The sequence below is a fragment of the Sparus aurata genome, chromosome 5 (genome assembly GCF_900880675.1).
Source record: "Sparus aurata chromosome 5, fSpaAur1.1, whole genome shotgun sequence".
NCBI lineage: Eukaryota > Metazoa > Chordata > Actinopteri > Spariformes > Sparidae > Sparus > Sparus aurata.
The window spans coordinates 37,792,796-37,814,772 of NC_044191.1; the positions used below are offsets into that span (position 1 = coordinate 37,792,796).

At 40.5% G+C, this 21,977-nt stretch overlaps 1 protein-coding gene across 2 annotated transcripts in view; it reads left to right on the plus strand.

Moving 5' to 3' along the window:
* The window catches only part of arhgef2b (rho/rac guanine nucleotide exchange factor (GEF) 2b), a 43,634-nt gene that overhangs the window by 5,271 nt on the left and 16,386 nt on the right, over positions 1-21,977 (plus strand). For both annotated transcript variants that reach the window (XM_030417068.1, XM_030417069.1), the window contains exons 3-9: positions 11,687-11,754; positions 11,845-11,908; positions 12,237-12,369; positions 12,457-12,560; positions 12,749-12,892; positions 14,134-14,384; positions 16,636-16,761. In XM_030417068.1, coding sequence (XP_030272928.1) covers positions 11,687-11,754; positions 11,845-11,908; positions 12,237-12,369; positions 12,457-12,560; positions 12,749-12,892; positions 14,134-14,384; positions 16,636-16,761 — 890 coding nt within the window. The remainder of the gene's footprint in view (positions 1-11,686; positions 11,755-11,844; positions 11,909-12,236; positions 12,370-12,456; positions 12,561-12,748; positions 12,893-14,133; positions 14,385-16,635; positions 16,762-21,977) is intronic.

Consider the following 21,977-nt stretch of genomic DNA (forward strand, 5'->3'; position numbering starts at 1 on the left):
TGACGAGGACGACAGCAACATGAATTTTGAAATGTGAAATTATGACTATTTCAAACTGAATGTTTTTCTAAATACATTATTTACTATAGGGTTTCCGGTACATGGCTTGAAAATAATAATTGAAAACAGGATCTTGCAGTATCACTTGGCCAAAACAACAAACACAACAACAACAAATTCAAGATATAAGTTAAATAACTAAACTAGTCTATACTAAATACCTCAACCTCCTTCTCTGCCTCTCCTCTTTTCTCTCCTCCACTCACCTCCTGCACTGCTTCTGCCTGTGCTCTTATCTAATATAATATTGGGAAGTGTTAAATTCGTTCACATCACAAATACCACGCAGGTAATGTTAGGAATATTTAAATATTACACTTATCATGGTACACATCATTATCATTTCTATTGACTTGAGGTAATAACATCACCACAATAAGTCAAGAACATTGAGCCTCTCCTTTATGTAAGGTTACCTGACTCTCTTCCTCTGGAACCTTTCTCTTCTTTTGAAAATAGTTTCATATACTCATCTGAAAATGACCTGGGCATTACCTAAGCTAACGTTATGTCGTGCTGTTCAAAACGTGTACCTGAAACGTAACAGGTTTCCTCTATCAATAGAAAATTAAGTTTTACAGTTAAAAATTAATCTACAACAAAATAATATCTCTCTCTACTGTATAACCAAAGACTCGACATGCTTTATTAGGCCTAAAGTAATCTCTCTTTAACAAGTGTCAATGGTACAAAAATAAAATAAAAATAAGAATCTCTCTGAAATAATGATAGAAATAATGCGTATCCTGTATTAACCAATCAGTAACACATTTATCCCCACTCAGGATTTTTTCTGTAGCCTAATCCATCTATACATTAGGGTCATTTTCACTGGTTTGAACAAAACTGTATATATAGGCCTATAAAAATATATAACCTAGCTTAGGTACCTTTCTTTCACCCTTTTCTCTCCCTCCACGTCGGACTGTTGTCTCTACTCTCTTCGTCTTTCGCGCGCCGCAGCTAGACAGGCAGGTGGTCACTCCGGTGTTGGTTTTTCAAAATAAGGGTAGGCTTCATGAAAAACACCATGTTTTGTGCCAAAATCACATTTCATACAATAATTTACATTAATATAAACATAAAACAACATAAAAACAAGGTTTTAAAAAAACCCATTATTCTGCAGGTGTGGCAGCTTTTATTTTGCCGTGGCGGTGCGCCACAATCAATTACATGTAGAGGAAACCTTGCACACACACACATACAAAGAACTTTTTTTACCATTATTTTTATAGATTATTATAGTTTTTTTTTTTTTAAATATATGTTTATTGTTTTTCAAATTGAAACAAGAACACACGACAATCAGATAAAGGAGAGAGAAAGAGAGAAAGAAGTAAAAGAAAAAAAAAAAGAAAAAGACCCTCCCTCTCCCACCCCGAAACTAGCAGAAAAAAACAGAAAACATGAACAGGATCAGCACATCATAAGTAAGAAATAATAACAACAACAACAACAGGGGCCACATTTATGACAGTAAAATAGACATACAGATTTAAGAGGAAAGAAAAGAAAAAAAAATGTACAAGGTGAAAAGTAAAATGAGAGATACACACAGTAAGGTGTTTCACAGTGATCGGCACATTAGTCCTTTCCTTGAAACAGTTGCAGTATCGGGTCCCACATCCTATGAAACGTGTCTCCCTTGTCTTCATTATAAAGTCTCAGTCTTTCCAGGTGAAGCATATTTGTCATTTCTCTCAACCACAGATCGTACGTGGGTGCAGTGTCTGACTTCCACGTACGGAGGATTAGCTTCTTCGCAATCACAGTACCAAATATGATAGCCTTTTTCTCAAATTTATTGGCGGAAGATAAAGGGGTAGTTTCCCCAAGAATGGCTACAAGTGGATCAGGCTCCCAACATTTCCCATAAGCCATAGAGAAGCAATGAAAAATACTTTTCCAGTATGTATACAGCCTACTGCATAACCAAAAACAATGTGCCAGATTACCAGTCATAGATTTACATTTGTTGCAAATGCGTGAAACATCAGGAAAGAAACTGTGCAGTTTTTCTCTAGAGTAATAGAGCCTATGTAATGTCTTAAACTGTATAAGGCAATGCCTGACATTCACAGAGCAATCATTTACACTTTTTAAACATTCATCCCATACATCATCTCCCAGCTCTGTATTCAGCTCATCCGTCCATGCTTGTCTAAGACTCGCTGTGTTCAATGGAGTATTGTTGTGCAAGATCCGGTAAAAGAACGAAACAGCCCCTTTAGCGGCAGGGTCAAATTTATTTATTGCCTCAAGGGCCTCATGCTCCACCAGGGTTTCAAAGTTGGGTAAATATGTCCTGACATAATTTCGAATTTGAAAGAATCGAAAAAGGCCAGATTTAGGAATGTCATACTTAGCTACAAGTTGTGGATATGAGGCAAAAATGCCGTTAATATATAAATCACCTATGTTGCAAATGCCTTTCCGCATCCAGTGGAGGAATATACTATCAGTCAGGCTTGTTAAAAACGAATGGTTTTTACATATTGGGGTGTCCAAGTAGGTTTTTGGGGCCTCGATGTAGTGTTTTATCTGCTTCCAGATTCTTATGGTGTTGCCAATTAGGAAACTGTTGTTAAAGCATGTCTTTTTAACAGCTGTGGGACTGTTAAGAAGAGCAGATAATGAAGTTCTTTTGCAAAACATTCGTTCCATACACAACCATGCAGGGCAGGAATCTGCCTCAGATGGAGGGCCCTTCTTCCACCATGCAAGAATACCTAAGTGTGCAGCCCAATAATACAACTTAGAATTCGGTAAAGCAAAACCTCCCATATCCTTTGGTTTAGATCGCTGTTTTTTAGAGATTCTAACTGTTTTATAGCTCCAAATGAAAGGTATAATAATCGAGTCTAACTGCTTGAAGTATGATTGCGCAATAGAACATGGAATGGATAGGAAAAGATGGAGAAAGCGGGGCAATATAATCATCTTGATTGCGTTCATCATCCCGACCATGGATATTGGGAGAGTTTTCCAAAACTCAATATTGGATTTGGCTTGCTCAATTTTGCTTTGCCAGTTTAGTCAGAGGAGATCATTTGGATTTTTAGTGATGGTTACTCCTAGATATGTAAAAGTTTTGTAGGATTTCTTAAATGGAATGGATTGCAGATATGCCCTGTTAACTGTTGCAGAGATTGGCATTAGTTCGCTTTTCTCCCAGTTGACAGAGAATCCTGACAGACTGCCAAACTTATCAATGAGAGTCAGGAGAGGAGGTATTGATACTTGCGGCTGGGAAATGTACAAGAGAATGTCGTCCGCATAGAGCGAAAGATAATGTTTATAACCAAACATGTCGATGGGAGAGATTAAAGAGCTCTGTCTGATACTAGCAGCAAGTGGTTCAATGATAATCGCTAACAAAAAGGGGGAGAGGGGGCAGCCTTGGCGGGTCTCACGGTGAACTGCGAATGGAGGGGAGATATTCTGATCAGTGATAACTGATGCGGACGGTCGCGAATAAATTATTTCAATCCATTTATGAAGGAGGGTCCAAATCCAATTTTTTTTAACACAGACATCATGTAGGGCCACTCTACTTGATCAAACGCACGTTGTGCATCTAGTGAAATAACAACCGCCTCTCCTGGATGCTTGGCATATAAAATGTTAAACAGGCGGCGTAGATTGAAATACATGTGTCTACCAGGCATAAAGCCGGTTTGATCTGGATGTACGATGGAGCATATGCATTTTTTAAGTCTGTTGGCCAGAATTTTTCGAGAATTTTAGTTTCAATGGATAATAATGAAATTGGGCGATATGATGATACCATCTGGGGGTCACGGACAGGCTTTGGGATTAGCTTTATATAAGGTGGGTGGCAGACCCGAGGTGAGCATCGTATGGTTGAACATGCGTAAGAGCAGAGGTGACAACTTAGAACCAAATTTTTTGAAAAATTCTACGTTAAAGCCATCTGGGCCTGGTGCCTTGTTATTGGGGAAGGAAGAGATAACCTGGGTCATCTCATCCAGATTAATATCTTGATCTAGCAGATCAACCGAGTCCAACGATAATTTGGGTAAATCCAGATTCTCAAAAGATGTTTCAAGAGCTTGAAAGTCTAGGTTGCCCTGTGACCGGTAGACATTACCATAAAAATCTGCAAAATATTCATTAATTTTTACCGGGTCCGTATGTAAGGTGCCTCTCTCAGATCTGATACAATGTATGGCTCTGGTAGCCTGCATTTGTCTCAGCTGGTGGGCTAATAGCCTGTGAGGCTTGTCGCCAAGCTCAAAATATCTCTGTCTAACTTGTACTAACAATTTTGATATGTTTTTTGACATTTTAGAATTATATTCATACCGTAGAGCAGTTGTTTTATGAAGTACTTCCGTTTTAGGTTCAGTTTTGTATGAAGATTCTAACTTGGTCAGTTGATCATCAATTTCAGTTAGTCTTTCCTTAGATTTTTTTTTCGCTGCTGCCTCATACGATATTATATGGCCTCTAAGGACAGCCTTCATGGCCTCCCACAGAGTGGAATCATCCACATCGCCAGTATCATTGGTACTTAAATAGAGATCTATTTTACCAGAAAGATAGGTACAAAATTCTTCATCTTTTAAAAGTGTATTATTCAAACGCCAGTTATGTTCACTCCTCTTATGGTTCAAGTCAAGACTTAGGGAGACAGGGGCATCATCTGATATTAGTATATTGTGGTAAGTGCAATCAACAACTGACTGTAGCAGCTTAGAGTCCATCAAAAAGAAATCAATCCTAGAGTAGGATTTATGTACTGTGGAAAAATAAGAAAAATCCTTCGTGGTGGGGTGGAGAAGCCTCCAGATATCCACCAAATTGTAAGACTGCATAAGACTGTTGAGTGTACCGCTGTTTCTAAATATACTCCTCTGTGAGTGCTGACGATCAAGAACAGGATCTAAAACGTAGTTAAAATCGCCACCCATGATTATATTTGAATCCGACAAATTTGGCAAAGCGTTGTAAAGATTCTGGAAAAAAAGCGGGTCATCAAAATTGGGCCCATATACATTTACCAATATTAATGGTATGGAGTTCAGAGTCCCACTAACTATCACATACCTGCCCCTCTGGTCTGAGATCGTTTGGGAGTGAATAAATGGTATATTTTTTCTTATCATAATCGCAACACCTCTTGATTTTGTACTGAAGTTTGACTGATAGACCTGTGAAGCCCAAGAGGGACAAAGTATTTTTGCTGCCGTTTTTTTAATGTGCGTCTAGGGCTGAAACGATTCATCGAGTTACTCGATTAACTCGATTATAAAAAATCCTCGCGGCAATAACTCTGCCTCGAAGCCTCGTTAAATTCCTATGACGCGCACTATACGCGCAGGGATCTGATTGTTCCACACGGACCGTTGTTCAGGAAGCACACCAGCGCGTCATACATGTTGAATTTAGCTGGCTGGCACAATTTAGCTCTGTATTTGTAGTGATGTCGTGATGCGGTTTGACTAGATATGATGTTTAGCTTTGATGTTTTTAACCTCTTCAACCCGAGCTGCGCATGTTGCATTATACACCTTATAAGAGCATCCTAACCATGTAGCAACATATTAATGCAGTGCACCAACTTAACGGGAAGAAGCTCGGCTAAACGCTCATGATAATCATTTTCACCTAATTGGAACTCAATTCAGACACCAAGCAACTAAAGGAGCACGTAGAAAAAACACGCTATTGGCGCATGTCAGAAAAATCGGCGTTAGCGATTACGCTACTTTATGCTACTTTATGCTAACGCTACATACAGCATGTCATATGAAAGCTGGGACTCTACAAATTTCAACGGTATACGTCTCATCACTCTGCGCCCAAAACTCACTGAAACAGCCGCCGAAGAAGAGCAAAAATAAAAATCACTTTATACAGACATGATCATGAATTACGTGCTACATTGGCTGTTTTGTGATTATAAACTCTGTTTGAGTGCATTACACCGCCTCCACCGGCTAATCCAATGTGTCTGTGTCACTTTGAAATGATTCCTGACAGTTCAGGATAAGTTTCAGTTCCAGGAGGACACGTATAATGTGGAGTAGGTAGGACCCTAGTCTTCCCACACAGTGTATTTGCCTCCTTGTGATTGGCGGATTAGTGTGGTTATCATGGATTTGGGGACTGAAGACTGAAAAAGTCTTATTTATAATTATTTATTTTATTTGTTTATAATTGTTTTATTTGCATTTATTTTTTATAAATTGTACACATTGTGTACCTGTTTGGCTTGATATTTTATATTCATTCTTTGTTCTCAGGTGGGTAATTTGCAGAAGATGCAATCCTTTTTTTTATGTTGTATTAAGAAAACAAAACCAAGGCCAAATGGCCTTTACTATTTAAGTTTGTATTCACAGTTTTACATGTTATACATGTTTTACAGTAAGTTGATTTAACTGTATTGTTGTTTAATTATTGGCACTGGCACTTAATAAATGGGCTTAGTTTTGGAGCCAAATGTTGGAGTTGGAATGAATACCTCTGTTTTTTTGAGAAATGCTTGATCATTTTACAGCCACATCATTTTCGTTATGCATTATTTGTTTTGGTTGTTTAAAAACGCGGTAAAGAAATTATCCGATTACTCGATTAATCGATCGATAAAGTGCTAGATTAATCGATTACAAAAAGAATCGATAGCTGCAGCCCTATGTGCGTCTCCTGAAGAAAATATATGTCCGATTTAAGTGACCGTAAGTGTGCATACACCTTCCCTCTCTTCAGAGGGCTATTCATCCCTCTTACATTCCAGCTAGTTATTTTAATTTTACCATTGCTGTGTCCATGTAGGTCAGCTAACAGAGAAAATATCTATTGTACATATAAAAAGAAAACATTTGCCATGTCTGTGGCCCAGCATACTCAATAGATTCAAACTGACAGATGTGCTGAAAAAACGCCCCATAACAAACACAGAAACCATCCCTATAAACACAGGAGCAATGCTTCCATACCCCTAACTTTGAGTTAAAGCTAGACTTGGGAACCAGCAGGTGGCCCAGGCTAGCGGTGTAACTATCTACCTCTCTCCAAACAGGGGAGACGAGACACCCCGCTTCACAGATAAACATTAAGATGAAAATAAAACTGATTAGTCCTCACCCAACTGAATGAACTGGCAGTCTTTGTTGAACAGCGTTAACTTACACCATCCTTTAGTGTGGCAGCATTTATCACGTAACATGTCCAGAATATCAGTCCATCCCTGGGTTTGCATCTGCGCTGGCGGCCACGTCCCATCCCTCAACCTCGCGGCACAGGAATTTCTCGGCTTCGGCCCGGGTGCTGAAGATGCCGGTGTTGTTGTTGACCGTGACCACAAACCGTGCTGGGTGTCGGAATCCGCAGCGGATAGACTTGGCCCTGCATTTCTCCCTGATAGCTTGAAAAGCCTGACGTTTCTTCACCGTGGCCGAAGTGAGATCCGGGAAAATGTATACCGGGCGTCCATCATATTGTAGAGGAGCTTTCTCTCTTGCAAGCCGTAGCACAAGCTCTTTCACCTGGTAGTAGTGTATCCTGGCAATGATGGCAGTAAAGTCTCAGCTGGACCCGAGTGAATATCCACCGAATATCCAACCTGAAACTAACTTCACCCCGGTTCAATGAGTCGCCTGCTGCAGCCTTTGAATAGGATGACGAGGATTTCAGTCACTCAACTTAAACAGTGACTTGTAGAAATGATACAAATAGCAGTAATGACAATAATAATTGATTTAAAGATAACTTAGAGAGAAGTGCTTTCACTGTGTGCAACTTAAATTCACCATTCGCCCTCCGTGATATTAAACCTACAAAAAACTTTTTTTTTGCGGTGGCGCTGAAAATCCAGCAGCAGAATGCATACAGGAGAATCACTGACACATCAGATAACCTTCCACAACGACTGCAGGCTCTTTGGTGGAGCTCTGCTTTCAATGAAGTTCCATCATGACAAATGAATGGACTACTTGCGGAGTGACATGAGCCCCGTTCACACTGCTGTTTGCATGCGGGGATCCTGCGCCAATTCTCTGCACCCTCCTCTGTGTGAAAGTTTTAGATGTGGAGAGGGGGGAAATTTAGCTCCGGCGCTGATCCGCCTCTGGAGGTAGTATCAGGGCCGCATTATTGGTGAGCCGTCCCAGTGTGAACGGATAATCCGGAGGTGCGGAGCGAGGGCGTGTCGGTCTGACAGTCTGATAACTGCACAGGTCCTTCACTCAACTAAATACAGAGAAATGTCCCACAAAGCAACGTTACAGGACCGAACAACAGTAACGTAGTAACTGTAACTGTCTTTAGCAACTTATATGAGGAAAACAAATACCACAGCTGTACGTGGAGAAGTGTCCTGTTTGTGATGAAAATAAATCACAGCAACCGTGTCAGCCCTCCTGACCAAGACTTCAGGGAACTTTCCCCCAGAAAACAGCCTCCATCCCTGCGAGAGAGTCAGACAGCGTCCTGTTTACTGATGGTGATTATGTTATGTAATTTAGAATGTTACTTTGTCACTTTCCAGGATGTTTGGTGGGTCAGGATCTCAATCACTGCACATCATAACAGCATCCATATGATTATTAACTGTCCGCAGGTTTAGATTGACAGGGGAACACCTGGGAAACACCGACGTCATCAACATGACGTGTATCAACATGACGTGTACCATCACGCCTCTTTAGGAGCTGCTGCGCCGGCTTTCTGTTTGAATTACACGGCGGAATGGCGGAGATGCTTCGCTCTGTGTGAATCACCATCGGAGAATTGGCGAACCACCGCTCTGGAGATAAGGCGGAGACGCTGTGTAAAAAGGGCTATGAAGACATGAATCAGAGGCACAAAAAACATTGACAGCGGTGGCCGGTCATTATGTTTACCTATATATATATATATATATATATATATATATATATAGATAGATAGATAGATAGATAGATAGATAGATATATATATATATATATATATATAGATATATAGATATATATATATATATATATATATAGATATATATATATATATATATTCCTAATTGGGATGTAACGTCTTATTCCGATCGAGTCTGAAACCACGTGTTCGGATCGGGACATCGCTACAACATACACATGTATAATATACACAACATACACTTGTTTAATATACACAACGTATACACAACATATATGGTCTGTACGATATTATCTGTAGAAATTGTTTTCCATAAATCAACATGAAAGAAACAAAACAATATGAGTGTTAACACACAAGTGTGTGTTTGTGTGTGTGTGTGTGGCAGATGGTGTGTTAATCCATCCTCACAATGAACAGATGTACCTCTTCAGATTAACACACACACACACGATCAAACTATTGTGAGTGAGTGTGTGTGTGTGTGTGTGTGTGTGTGTGTGTGTGTGTGTGTGTGTGTGTGTGAGTGAGTGAGAGAGAGAGAGAGAGAGAGAGAGAGAGAAAGAAAGAGAGAGAGACTCTTGTCCTACATTGTGATTGGCTGCTTTGGATGAACCCTGAGAACTGGGCTGCGGGGACACATGTGTCTGAATGTGTGTGTGTGTGTGTGTGTGTGTGTGTGTAACTGATTCTCAATGATAGAATGTAACTAATTACATTTACTCAGTTACGGTACTTCACCAGACTTGTACTTTTTACTCCACTACATTTATTTGATAACTTTTAGTTCATAGTAAATCGACTTCATATGTACATTCACACTCTGATGGTGGCAGCTGACACACAAGGAGCCGACCAGCGACCGTCCAATAACAAGTAGCTGGCTCCGCCCCACAGCCACAGCCGCCACATGTTCTTATCAATATACAAAACACATCCAATATTAAATCAATGTTGAATATCAGGTCTGATCATCCAGGTGGGTAATCAATCGACTGATAGGCAACCCAATGCGACTGTGGTGGGATTCATAGACCCAGACTGTATAGACCAGACTGTATAGACCTAGAATGTATAGATTCAGACTGTATAGATCCAGAATGTATAGATTCACACTGTATGGACCCAGACTGTATAGACCTATACTGCATAGACCCAGACTGTATATACCCAGAATGGATAGATTCACACTGTATGGACCCAGACTGTGTAGATCCAGACTGTATAGACTCAGACTGTATAGGCCTATACTGTATAGACCCAGACTGTATAGACCCAGAATGTACATATTCACACTGTATGGACTGAGACTGTATAGACCAGACTGTATAGGCCTATACTGTATAGACCCAGACTGTATAGACCCAGAATGTACATATTCACACTGTATGGACTGAGACTGTATAGATCCAGAATGTATAGATTAACACTGTATGGACCCAGACTGTATAGATCCGTACTGTATAGACTCAGACTGTATAGATTCACACTGTATAGACCCAGAATATATAGATGAACACTGTATAGATTCAGACTGTATGGATCCAGACTGTATAGACTCAGGCTGTATAGACCTATACTGTATAGACCCACACTGTATGGACCCAGACTGTATAGATTCACAATGTATGGACTCAGTCTGTATAGACCCACACTGTATAGATCCAGACTGTATAGATTCACACTGTATGGACCCAGACTGTATAGACTCAGACTGTATAGACCTATACTGTATAGACCCAGAATTTATAGATTAACACTGTATAGATTCACACTGTATGGACCCAGACTGTATAGACTCAGACTGTATAGACCTATACTGTATAGACCCAGAATTTATAGATTAACACTGTATAGACTCAGACTGTATAGATCCAGACTGTATAGAATCAGACTGTATAGACTCAGACTGTATAGATCCAGACTGTATAGACTCAGAATGTATAGATTAACACTGTATGGACCCAGACTGTATAGACTCAGACTGTATAGATCCAGACTGTATAGACTCAGACTGTATAGACCCAGACTGTATAGATTGACACTGTATAGACCCAGACTGTATAGACCCAGACTGTATATATCAAAACTGTATAGATCCAGACTTTATAGATTCAGACTTTATAGATCCAGACTGTATAGACTTACACTGTATAGATCCAGATTTAATAGATTCAGACTGTATAGACCCAGACTGTATAGACTAAGACTGTACAGACCCACACTGTGTAGATCCAGACTGTACAGATCCACACTGTATAGATCCAGATTGTATAGATTCAGAATGTATAGACTCAGACTGTATAGACTCAGACTGTATAGACTCCGACTGTATAGACCCAGACTGTATAGATTCACACTCTATAGATCCAGACTGTATAGACTCAGACTGTATAGACTCCGACTGTATAGACCCAGACTGTATAGATTCACACTCTATAGATCCAGATTGTATAGATTCAGAATGTATAGACTCAGACTGTATAGACTCCGACTGTATAGACCCAGACTGTATAGATTCACACTCTATAGATCCAGATTGTATAGATTCAGAATGTATAGATCCAGACTCTACAACTGAATTACTGATCTGAGGATAAGTAGAATCACTGGGAGGAACAACTTTTACCTCAACAATAACCCTCCTAACAACACGATTAAACAAATGAATACAGAACAAAAGAACGAACAACATGTTTCTAACCACTCACCTGTCTGTCTGTCTGTCTGTCTGTCTGTCTGTCAGCCTGTAATGTCACCATCCACAACCGCTGCAGAGACAGTCTGGCCAGCTGTGCCAAGATGAAACAGAAGGTAAGACCTGTCTTACTGTCTTTTCTTATTACCTGTCTGTCTGTCTGTATTAACTACTTGTCTCACTGCCTGTCTGTCTCCCTCCAACAGCAACAGAAGCTAACGCTGGTGAGAAACAGTTCAGCTCTGCAGAACGTTGCCCTACGTACAAAAAGTAAGCCAACATGTCTGTCTGTCTCTTTACCTGTCTGTCTCTCTACCTGTCTGTCGTTTCTCCATGCTCAAGTGGCATTTAAAAACAAACTTTGCAGGTCTTTTTCTATTCTGTAAAATGGTGGGTGTCAATTAGCATTACAAGGCGTTATCGCCACCTACTGTAAAGGAGTGTGAGTAGACAGCACTCCTGCATAAAAAATCCCCTTCAAAATAAAAGGACGGGATTTTTTTCTTACCATTTTTCTTTTGCCCAGTGAAGACGTGTCCGTGACCCACTTTTGAGTTTGATCCTGATGTTTGTTTCATTTCTTCTTCTGTGTGTTCAGCTCCAATGATGAAGGAGCGTCCCAGTTCAGCCATTTATCCTTCCGACAGTCTTCGTCAGTCTCTGCTCGGCTCCAGACGGGTTCGCTCCGGCCTCTCGCTTGCAAAGAGTGTCTCTACCAATAACATCGCAGGGTGAGACTGAGTGAACACCTGATTGGTTGTCTAAACACTGTCAGGGTCTCTCACCCATCTGTCTCCCACCTGTCTGTCTCTCCTCAGGATGACGGAGGACTCTGTGGGTCTCAGGAGGATTTTGTCTCAGTCTACTGAGTCGTTGAACTTCAGGAGCAGGACTTTGTCGATGGAGTCTCTGACTGATGACGGTCTGAAGATTTAGGATTAATAATAAATCAATAATGTCATCATGAAGAATATGAGCATGTTTTTTAGATCATGCAGCTCATCATAAAGTCTGTTGTGTTGTGTGTGTGTGTCTTTGTGTGTGTTGTGTGTATTCTGTTGGTGTGTGTTTGTGTATGTTTTGTGTGAATCTTGTGTTGTTGTGTTGTAGGTGAGTGGTGGTGGAGCCCCCTGCTGGAGGAGCTGCAGGTGGAGGGCAGCTGTGTTCAGGCCGACAGCTGGAGTCTTGTTGTGGAGCCAAACTTCCTGCAGACGCTTCATAAAGATCTCATCAAACAACAGGACGTCATATATGGTATATTAATATATACAGGACACAGTATATATACAGTTTATACACTACATATACTGTACTATACATACACTTTATAGTATGTATATAGTACAGTATATAGTACTATATATATATATATATATATATATGTGTGTGTGTGTGTGTGTGTGTGTGTGTGTGTGTATGTATGTATGTATGTATGTATATATGTATATATATATGTATATATATGTGTGGCAAATTGTTATTCTGATCGAAAAGGGTGTTTCTCAGAGTCACATCATATCTCCAGAACACTCCAGAACAATCTGGATCATTTGTACCAAAGTGATCACACTATCAGAAGATCAATGCATCACACTGAGTTCACTGAGAGACAGACAAACAGCTTGATCAGTGTCAGTGACAAGAGGTGTAGGAATGACCAGGTTACAGAATGAAACCACAGTGAAACATGGTGGAGGAACATGTTTTCAGACTTCACCCTGACAGAGGACAAGAACCACTCAATCCTTCAGAGACATGCTCCACCCTCCGGTTTGATCTTTGTGGAGAAGGATTCATCCTGCAGCAGGATAATGAACCCAGACACACCTCAAAGCTTTAACACAACTACTGAAGACCAGAGAAGACCAGAGAAGACCAACGAGTCCTGGACTGACCTCCACAGTCACCTGACCTCCTCCACAGTCACCTGTGACCTGACTTTAAAGCTATTCAAATTTGTGGGTTCACCTGAAGACTGAGAAAGACAAGCAGTCCTGTGACATCACAAGAAGCTTTGTGAAGTCATGAAGGAGGACAAACCAAAAACTAGACATTCTGACATTCAGGGACATTGTTCACTCAAACTGTTAAACTGATGCGAAAAATAGATTTACATTCAAAATAAATGAAAATAGAAAATGTTGATGGGTGATTTCAGACGTTGGGAGTCGACTCAAAGAATTCATTCTGATCCGAGATCTGAACTGTTTACACGGACAATTAATAAGTTGAAAGTGTTTCATCCGATGTGAAGCGTCTGATCTACTGTGAATATGACAGAGGAAGTGTTTTTCACCTTTATTGTGAAAATATATTAATTTATTCAGTGGCTCTGCTTGTTATTATAATTGTTAAGGAGGACTCATGTCGTTGACTTCCACAGATCATCATGAACATTAAACCTGGATTAAGGAAGTCCTGTTGCCCGTCTCTGTCTTTCTGTCTGTCTGCCGTCCTGTCTCTCTCTCACCCGTCTCCCCCTGTCTGTCTCTCAGAGTTGATCCAGACAGAGTTTCACCATGTTCGGACGTTGCGGATCATGGAAGGGGTGTACCGGCGGGGGATGCAGGAGGAGGTGATGCTGGAGGCGGGAGTGGTTCACACCATCTTCCCCTGTCTGGACCAGCTGCTGGAGTGGCACTCAGGATTCCTGTCAGAGCTGCTGAACAGGAGGAAGGAGGGTCTGATGGAGGGCAGCTCCACCAACTTCACTGTCCGCAGGATTGGAGAACTGCTGCTCAGACAGGTACGGCAGAGCAGGTGATCACTGAGTTAGTAATGCTCAGGATCAAGACTCAACAAGATCCAGCTGAATGTTCACATTTGGACTCATCTTAGAGTCACATCACTGAGAGAAAGAACTCTGGTTATCTTTTGAATCAAACATCATGACGCAGCAAACAGTTCTTCTCTCTGGACGTTCACTTTTCACCTGTTGAACCTGTCGGTGTGCTCGACGAGCTGAGGGAAGCGTTGTGGTGTTTCCTTCACTGCCTTTGTTTTATTCGTTACTCCAGTGTCTAATTTACTGCTTTACACTTCAACTTCAGCTTGTTCTGCTCTGTCACATAACTTTATCTTTTTTAGCCACTTTATTGCCAATCCCTCAGTTGTTTACATACTATTCAGTTCTGGTAGCCAGCCTTGTGGCTAGCGATGACTACTCTCCTCTCGGTGCTTGGTATGTCAGACGTTCAGCTCCTCCTCTCCCTTCTTTAGTGATACTGGCACATGGGATAAATGCAGTTTATTTTTGTGTTGGAGCTCAGGTTCATTTTACTGGAAACATGGCTCTGCCCCATGGAAACCAAATCATTAGTGGCTGTAGTTAGCTAGCCCCCTTTAGCTGGCAGGGGCCGACCAAGTGTAGCTTATCCAGCTGTAATCCGACAGCAACCGAAACAGCAGAACAGCTCTGATTCATCGAGGCCCCACCATGTAAACCACAGAACTGCAAGGCCATGGTGCCCGACACCACTGGAATTTCCCAGGAGTCCAGCATCCACACCTCATTGAGTCAGAGCCAACTCGGACCGACAGAGAGGCAGTCCCTCCAGGAAACGCGATTATGCGATCGCATAAGTCAATGCAAAATCAGTCTCATCTGCCAACAAAAAAATCATATCAGTTTAAAAAACCTTACAGTTGTAAGTATATAAGTAGTATGTAAATTTACCTTACAGTAAGAGATTGCACTTTGTGCATTGGAAGCACTTATTTTAACAGAAGATGTCTGTTTTGTACAGCTACCTCTGTAAAACAGGAAGCACTCATTTTATTTTTGTTATATTTTATTAATTCATTTTTGTAAAGCTACAGAACTTGTTTGACTCATCAATGTTTTGTAAGTTTGAGCCATGTGTTTGTTAAGGCAGAGTCCTGCACGGGTTTGGGTACCCGCGGGTACAATTTGGATGAAACGGGTGAAAAATAATGTCCTGTGTCGGACACGGGTGCGGATCGGGTCGGACGCCTAGAGAGCGCGGGTCAGGTTTTGCGATTGTCATTTTCATGGCGTCACGTGCAAAAAAACCAAAAAAACAAAAACAAGAAAATCATTAGCGACACATCTACAAAAATATGCCTGCATTTCAAAATGATAAGCATGTATATTTCATATGAGCTCATTCATGCGTGCTTGCGCCCTCCTAGAACTCCCATTCCCCACGCTGGCTTACTTTCATTTTTAAAAATTGCGTCAGTCTAATTTTGCTTCGGGTGCGGGTCGGGCGTCGGTATCAATTTCTAGCCGGTCGGCTCGGGTGCGGAATGTCATTTGTGCTACTGTTGGGAAACGGGTCGGATGCGGTTTTAAGTACGACGGGTATGGGCAGGTGCGAGTTTGCAAAATCCCGTGCAGGACTCTGTATTAAGGTCTGAAATAAAACAAGCTGAGAACTTAAAATATTCGCAGCACTTTATGTGATGTAGTATGCTGCTTATCATAGGAGGTAATAAGAAATGACTCTTTACATTAAGGTAGTAGCCTAGTGAGAACAAGGTGTTGGGGGAAATCACTTTTTTTTCTCTTTTTCATCAAACCACAATTTTTGCAAGTTCCCACAATTTCATAGCATAAAATTGCATAAATATCCTGCATATTCCATCGCATTTTTTAAGAAAACGTGCCGCATAATCAAGGATTTTTGCCCACAACAATCACAAAAAAACTCTGCATTTTTCTGGAAGGACTGGAGAGGCCTCCATGCATCAGACTTGTTCTGGCACAAATGTTTGATCAGACTGAGCTCTGGGGAATCTTGAGGTCAGGTTGACACCTTGAGCTCTTTGTCACATCTCGGGTCATTCCTGATCAGTATTTGTGGTGTAACAGGGAACACTGATTTGCTTGGGGGGTTACTGACATCAAGGAGTGATGCTGTTATGAGGGGGGAGTAGTTGGTCTGAAACAATGTCTGGTTGGACAGTGTTTCAGACCCAGCAGCATTGTAACAACAACTAAAATCTATGTTGTGTGTGTGTGTGTGTGTGTGTAGTTTTCCGGTCAGTCTGCAGACGACATGAAGAAACTTTACTCTGAGTTCTGCAGTCGACACCCGAAAGCTGTGAAACTCTACAAAGAAGTTTTAACTCGAGACCGAAGACTGCAGCAGTTCGTCAGGGTAAGGATCGGGACCAGGGCAGGTACCTGGAACTAGACCAGGACCTGAAGCAAGTCTTGGATCAGGACTCCAGGACTTAAACTTTCTTAATTTCATTACTAGGATGTTGATCTGATTAGAGCCAGTTTAGACAGCCTGAGACCTGACTCAGTGATTTAAGACCAAGACCTGGTTTAGACAGGTGGAAAAGTGTTTATACACTGAACAAAAATATAAACGCAACACTTTTTTCATGAGCTGAACTTTTTCTATATACGCAAAAGATCAATTTCTCTCAGATATTGTTCAGGACACGTATATGATACGTATACGACAGCGTGTGCCAGTTCCTGCCAATATCCAGCAACTTGGCACAGCCATTGAAGAGGAGTGGACCAACATTCCACAGGCCACAATCAACAACCTGATCAACTCTTATGTGAAGGAGATGTGACGCAAATGGTGGTCACACCAGATACTGACTGGTTCTCTGACCCCCCAATAAAGAAAAGCTGTACATTTTAGAGTGGCCTTTTATTGTGACAGCCTGAGGCACACCTGTGCAATATTCATGCTGTCTTATCAGCATCTTGATATGTCACACCTGTGAGGTGGGATGGGTTATCAGCAGAGGAGAAGTGCTCATTAACAGATTTAGACACATTTGTGAACAATATTTGAGAGAAATGGATCTTTTGTTTTTGTTTTTTCAAAATATTTTTATTGAAAAAAGTACGATACGATACGTCCGATCACAGAGATACACTGTACCTTTTTTTTCCCTTTTTTTTTAATCAAAGTGAACAACCCCCCCATTGCATTCCCATTCCTCTTCCCATGTACACTTAAATTTAGCACATGAGTGATTGCTAAAAGCCAAAATAATATCATACAACTTTGAGATGATTCCTCTGTGATGAGGAACAAATGATACGGTGGTTTCCCATCGCTGTTCTGGAGGTAAAGAGGGGAAATTAGGAAAACACTTAGTGACAAAATTGCGGGTCTGAAAATAGTGAAAAGGATGAGTAACAGGGAGGCCATAGAGAGATGATAAATTGGCAAAAACTATCAAAGACACCATCTACATACAAATGTTTAAATTGTGTAATACCCTTGTCATACCACACTGAAAATGTCAAGTCCGAAAGTGATAGAAGAAATAGATGGTTGTTATTTAACGGACCCAAGAAAGATTGCAGCTACAAATTTTAAATGTCGTCTAAATTGATACCAGATCTTGAGTGTGTTAAGACCCACTTGATTATCAGTTTATAGAGAGGGTTTTGTAGGTAAAGAGGAATAAAGTAGAGCAGGTATAGAAGATCCCCCAGGATGATAGTTCCAATTTACACCAAGAGCATCAGGAGAATTTAACCAGTAGCAAAGTTTATGGATGTGAGCAGCCCGATAGTAAGTTAGAAAATTAGGTAATGCAAGTCCTCCACTAAGTCTGCATCTCTGCAGTAAAGTTTTACGAACCCTAGGTGATTTCCCACCCCAAATAAAAGAACAAATTATCTTATCCAGTGAGTCAAAGAAATGTTTGGGCAGAAAAAGAGGAATTGACTGGAATAAAAAAAGAAATTTGGGTAAAATATTCATTTTAACGACATTGATCCTGCCAATTAATGAAAGGGGGAGGTTACCCCATCTTTGAATATTGGATATAATCTTTGAGATAGGGGAGTGAAATTAGCACATGCAAGGCTAGATAAAGAACAGGTCACGTTAATACTTAAGTATTTAAACCCTGATGGACTAAATTACAACGGTAAATCAGACTGTTGAAGATGACATGCAGCAGTATTAATGGGAAAACACTCACTTTTAGCCAAATTTAATTTATGACCTGAAAAATAGCTGAAGTTCTCCAAAATACTTCAAACAGCAGGAATAGGAAGCATAGGATCGGTTATATACAATAACAAATTATCTGCATACAGCGATAATTTATATTCAATTCCATTGCGGATGATTCCTTTGAATAAGGGGGAAGATCTTAATGTAATAGACAGAGGCTCGATAGCGATAGCAAAAAGCAAAGGTGACAAAGGACAACCTTGGCGACTTCCACGTCCAAGAGCAAAATAATCAGAATAAACATCATTAGTATGGACACTGGATTTAGGGGACGAATAGAGGAGGAGAATCCAAGAAATACATTTATCACCAAATCTGAATTTCTTTAAAACTACAAACAAGTACTCCCACTCAACCCTATCAAATGCCTTTTCAGCATCTAAAGAAATCACAAGTTCAGGAAGTTCAGCCAAATGTTTTGAATAAATTATATTGAAAAGTGTACGGGTATCAAAGTACAATTGACGTCTCTTTATAAAACCATTTTGCTCTTCAGATATAATATGAGGAAGCACATTCTCTAAACGGGATGGTATTACTTTAGCCAACACCTTTACATCAGCATTAAGTAGAGATAATGGTCTGTAGGAACCACAGGAGGTTGGATCTTTATCCCTTTTAAGAACAATGGTGGCTTGTGTCAAAGTTGGTGGAAATGAACCATTTTCAATGGATTCATTTAATACAGATAAAAGTAGTGGTGCCAATTTACCAATAAATGTTTTGAGAAATTTGATCGGAAACCCATCAGGGCCTGGGGCTTTGTTAGATTGCATAGCTTTAATTGCATTTGAGACTTCTTCAAGGGAGAGTGGTAAGTCCAGTTTTCTGGCAGTATTAGCGTCAGTGACAGGGTTTGAAAGGTTCTGAACAAATGTGTTCATTTTAGTGTTGTCGGTAGGAAATACAGATTTATATAATGAAGAGTAAAAATGATTTAAAAGTAGCATTAATTTCCAAAGGATCTGTAGTTATAGTGTCATAAGTGTTTTTAATACTAGGTATCAAATGGGAAGTGGCCTGTCGTCGTAACTGATGTGCCAGTAAACGACTTGCCTTGTAGCCATGTTCGTAATATGAGCCACGACTGCATAGTAACAAGCGCTCTGCCTCTTTAGCTGAAATGAGATCAAATTCTGCTTGCAAATCCCAACACTGCTTAAGTAGTTCTGGAGAAGGGTTCAGGGCACATCTTTGATCAAGGTTACTAATTGCAGATGTAAGTTAATTAAGCCTAGCATTAATCTTTTTATTAGAGCAGAAGGCCATCATGCTCAGGTGGCCCCCAGAAAAAGTGGCATCCACCGGAGCCACACCAAACAATGAAATCAGAGGAGATGGGTGTACTGTTTTTCCACATATTCCAGAGAATGCCTCAAAGATGGACTGCCAAAAACTGTGTAGCTTAGGGCACAACCAAAACATGTGCAGCAGTGTGGCAGGAGCCTGCCTGCACCGATCACACGTAGGGTCAATATCTGTTTTGATCTTGGACAGTCTGTCCTTGGTCCAATGAAGACGGTGCACTATTTTAAACTGAACCACAGTGTGTCTGAGGCATATAGAGGAAGAGTAGATTCGCTGTATAATTTTTTGCCATATTTCTTCTGTAATCGTTTCATCCAGGTCTGTTTCCCATTTGAGTCTAAGGCTATCGAGACTGTTCATGTTATGTGTATTAAGCATTGTATAAATTCTGCCTATTACATGTTTTATGTTAACTTTACATTTTAAAATTGTTTCAAGCAGAGATTCAGAAGGACTCAGTGGGAAACAGTCAGAGTTAGAAGCCACAAAACCTCTAAGCTGTAAATACCTGTAGAAATGTGATTTATGAAGACCATATTTCTGTTGCAATTGTATAAAAGTGGCAAACCTATTTTCGATATAGAGGTTAGATAATGTAACTATTCCATTTCTTGCCCAGACATTAAAAGCATCGTCCATCATTGATGGGACAAACATATGATTCTTAAACAATGGTGCAACAAGTGAAAGGTCAGTGAGATTAAAGGTCCTTCTGAACTGGTTCCAGGTTTTAATGGAATGGATAACAACTGGATTAGTAGAGAAGGCTGAAATGGGCTGTTTGAAAGGTAACTTGGAACATAATAAAGCTACTGGGGAAGTAGAGCCAATGGACGCCCTCTCTAACACCGTCCATTCACTACTATTGACATCTGTGCAATCATTTCTCAACCAATACAGCAGTGCTCTTATATTAGCAGCCCAATGGTAATACATACAATTTGGAAGTGCCATACCACCCAATGCGCGAGGTCTCTGTAATATATTTTTATTAATCCTGGGCTGCCTTTTATGCCATATAAAAGATGAAATCTGACTGTTTAAGTTTGAAAAAAAAGATTTTGTTAGAAAAATAGGAAGACACTGAAATAAATATAAAAACTTAGGTAGAACGTTCATTTTAATCGTATTGATCCTCCCTCCTAAGGAGAGAGGCAAAGGGTCCCAATGCTTAAGGCTACTTAAGAGGGGATGATAATTAGCCCTAAAAAGATCTTTGTGGTTACGTGTGACCCATATACCTAAATATTTTATCTTTTTAGGACTAAATTTAAAAGGGATTGAACCAAAATATGATCTGTCTACAGAAGAAATCGGCATAAGTTCACTTTTCTGAAGATTAACTTTATAACCAGATAATTTTCCGAACTTTGTGAGTAGAATCGATAATTCAGGAAGGCTTGAGAGGAGGTTCGATATAAATAATAACATGTCATCCGCATAGAGTGAAACTTTATGCTCTGAACCCGCCCGGCGTATCCCCTTGATGGTGGTGCACTGCTTCAGGGCTAATGAAAGTGGCTCAAGTGCAACGGCAAATAAAAGTGGTGAAAGAGGACACCCCTGCCTCGTGCCCCGCTTCAGCTCAAAGTAGGTGGATAAGTTACTATTGGTGCGTACCGCAGCCACTGGGAGCGTGTAAAAGAGTCTGATCCAGGAAATGAATTTAGGACCGAAATTAAACGCTTCTAAAGTTTTGATCCGATCAAACGCTTTTTCAGCGTCGAGTGACAGCATCACCTCAATATTCCCAGGATCGGGTGGAGTGGGACCATAAAGAATATTAAATAGACGCCTGATATTGAAAAATGAATAACGATTTTTTATAAATCCTGTCTGGTCAGACGATATAATAGAGGGGATAATGTTTTCAAGGCGACGTGCCAGAGTCTTGGCAAGAATTTTTGCATCTGTGTTCAGCAACTAAACAGGGCGGTATGAACTGCAATTCAGGGAATTTTTATCCTTTTTAAGTAATAAAGAGATGACTGCTTGACGCATGGTTGGGGGCAAACAATTGGTGACTAAAGACTCTTCAAATACTAACAATAGCAAAGGAGATAACT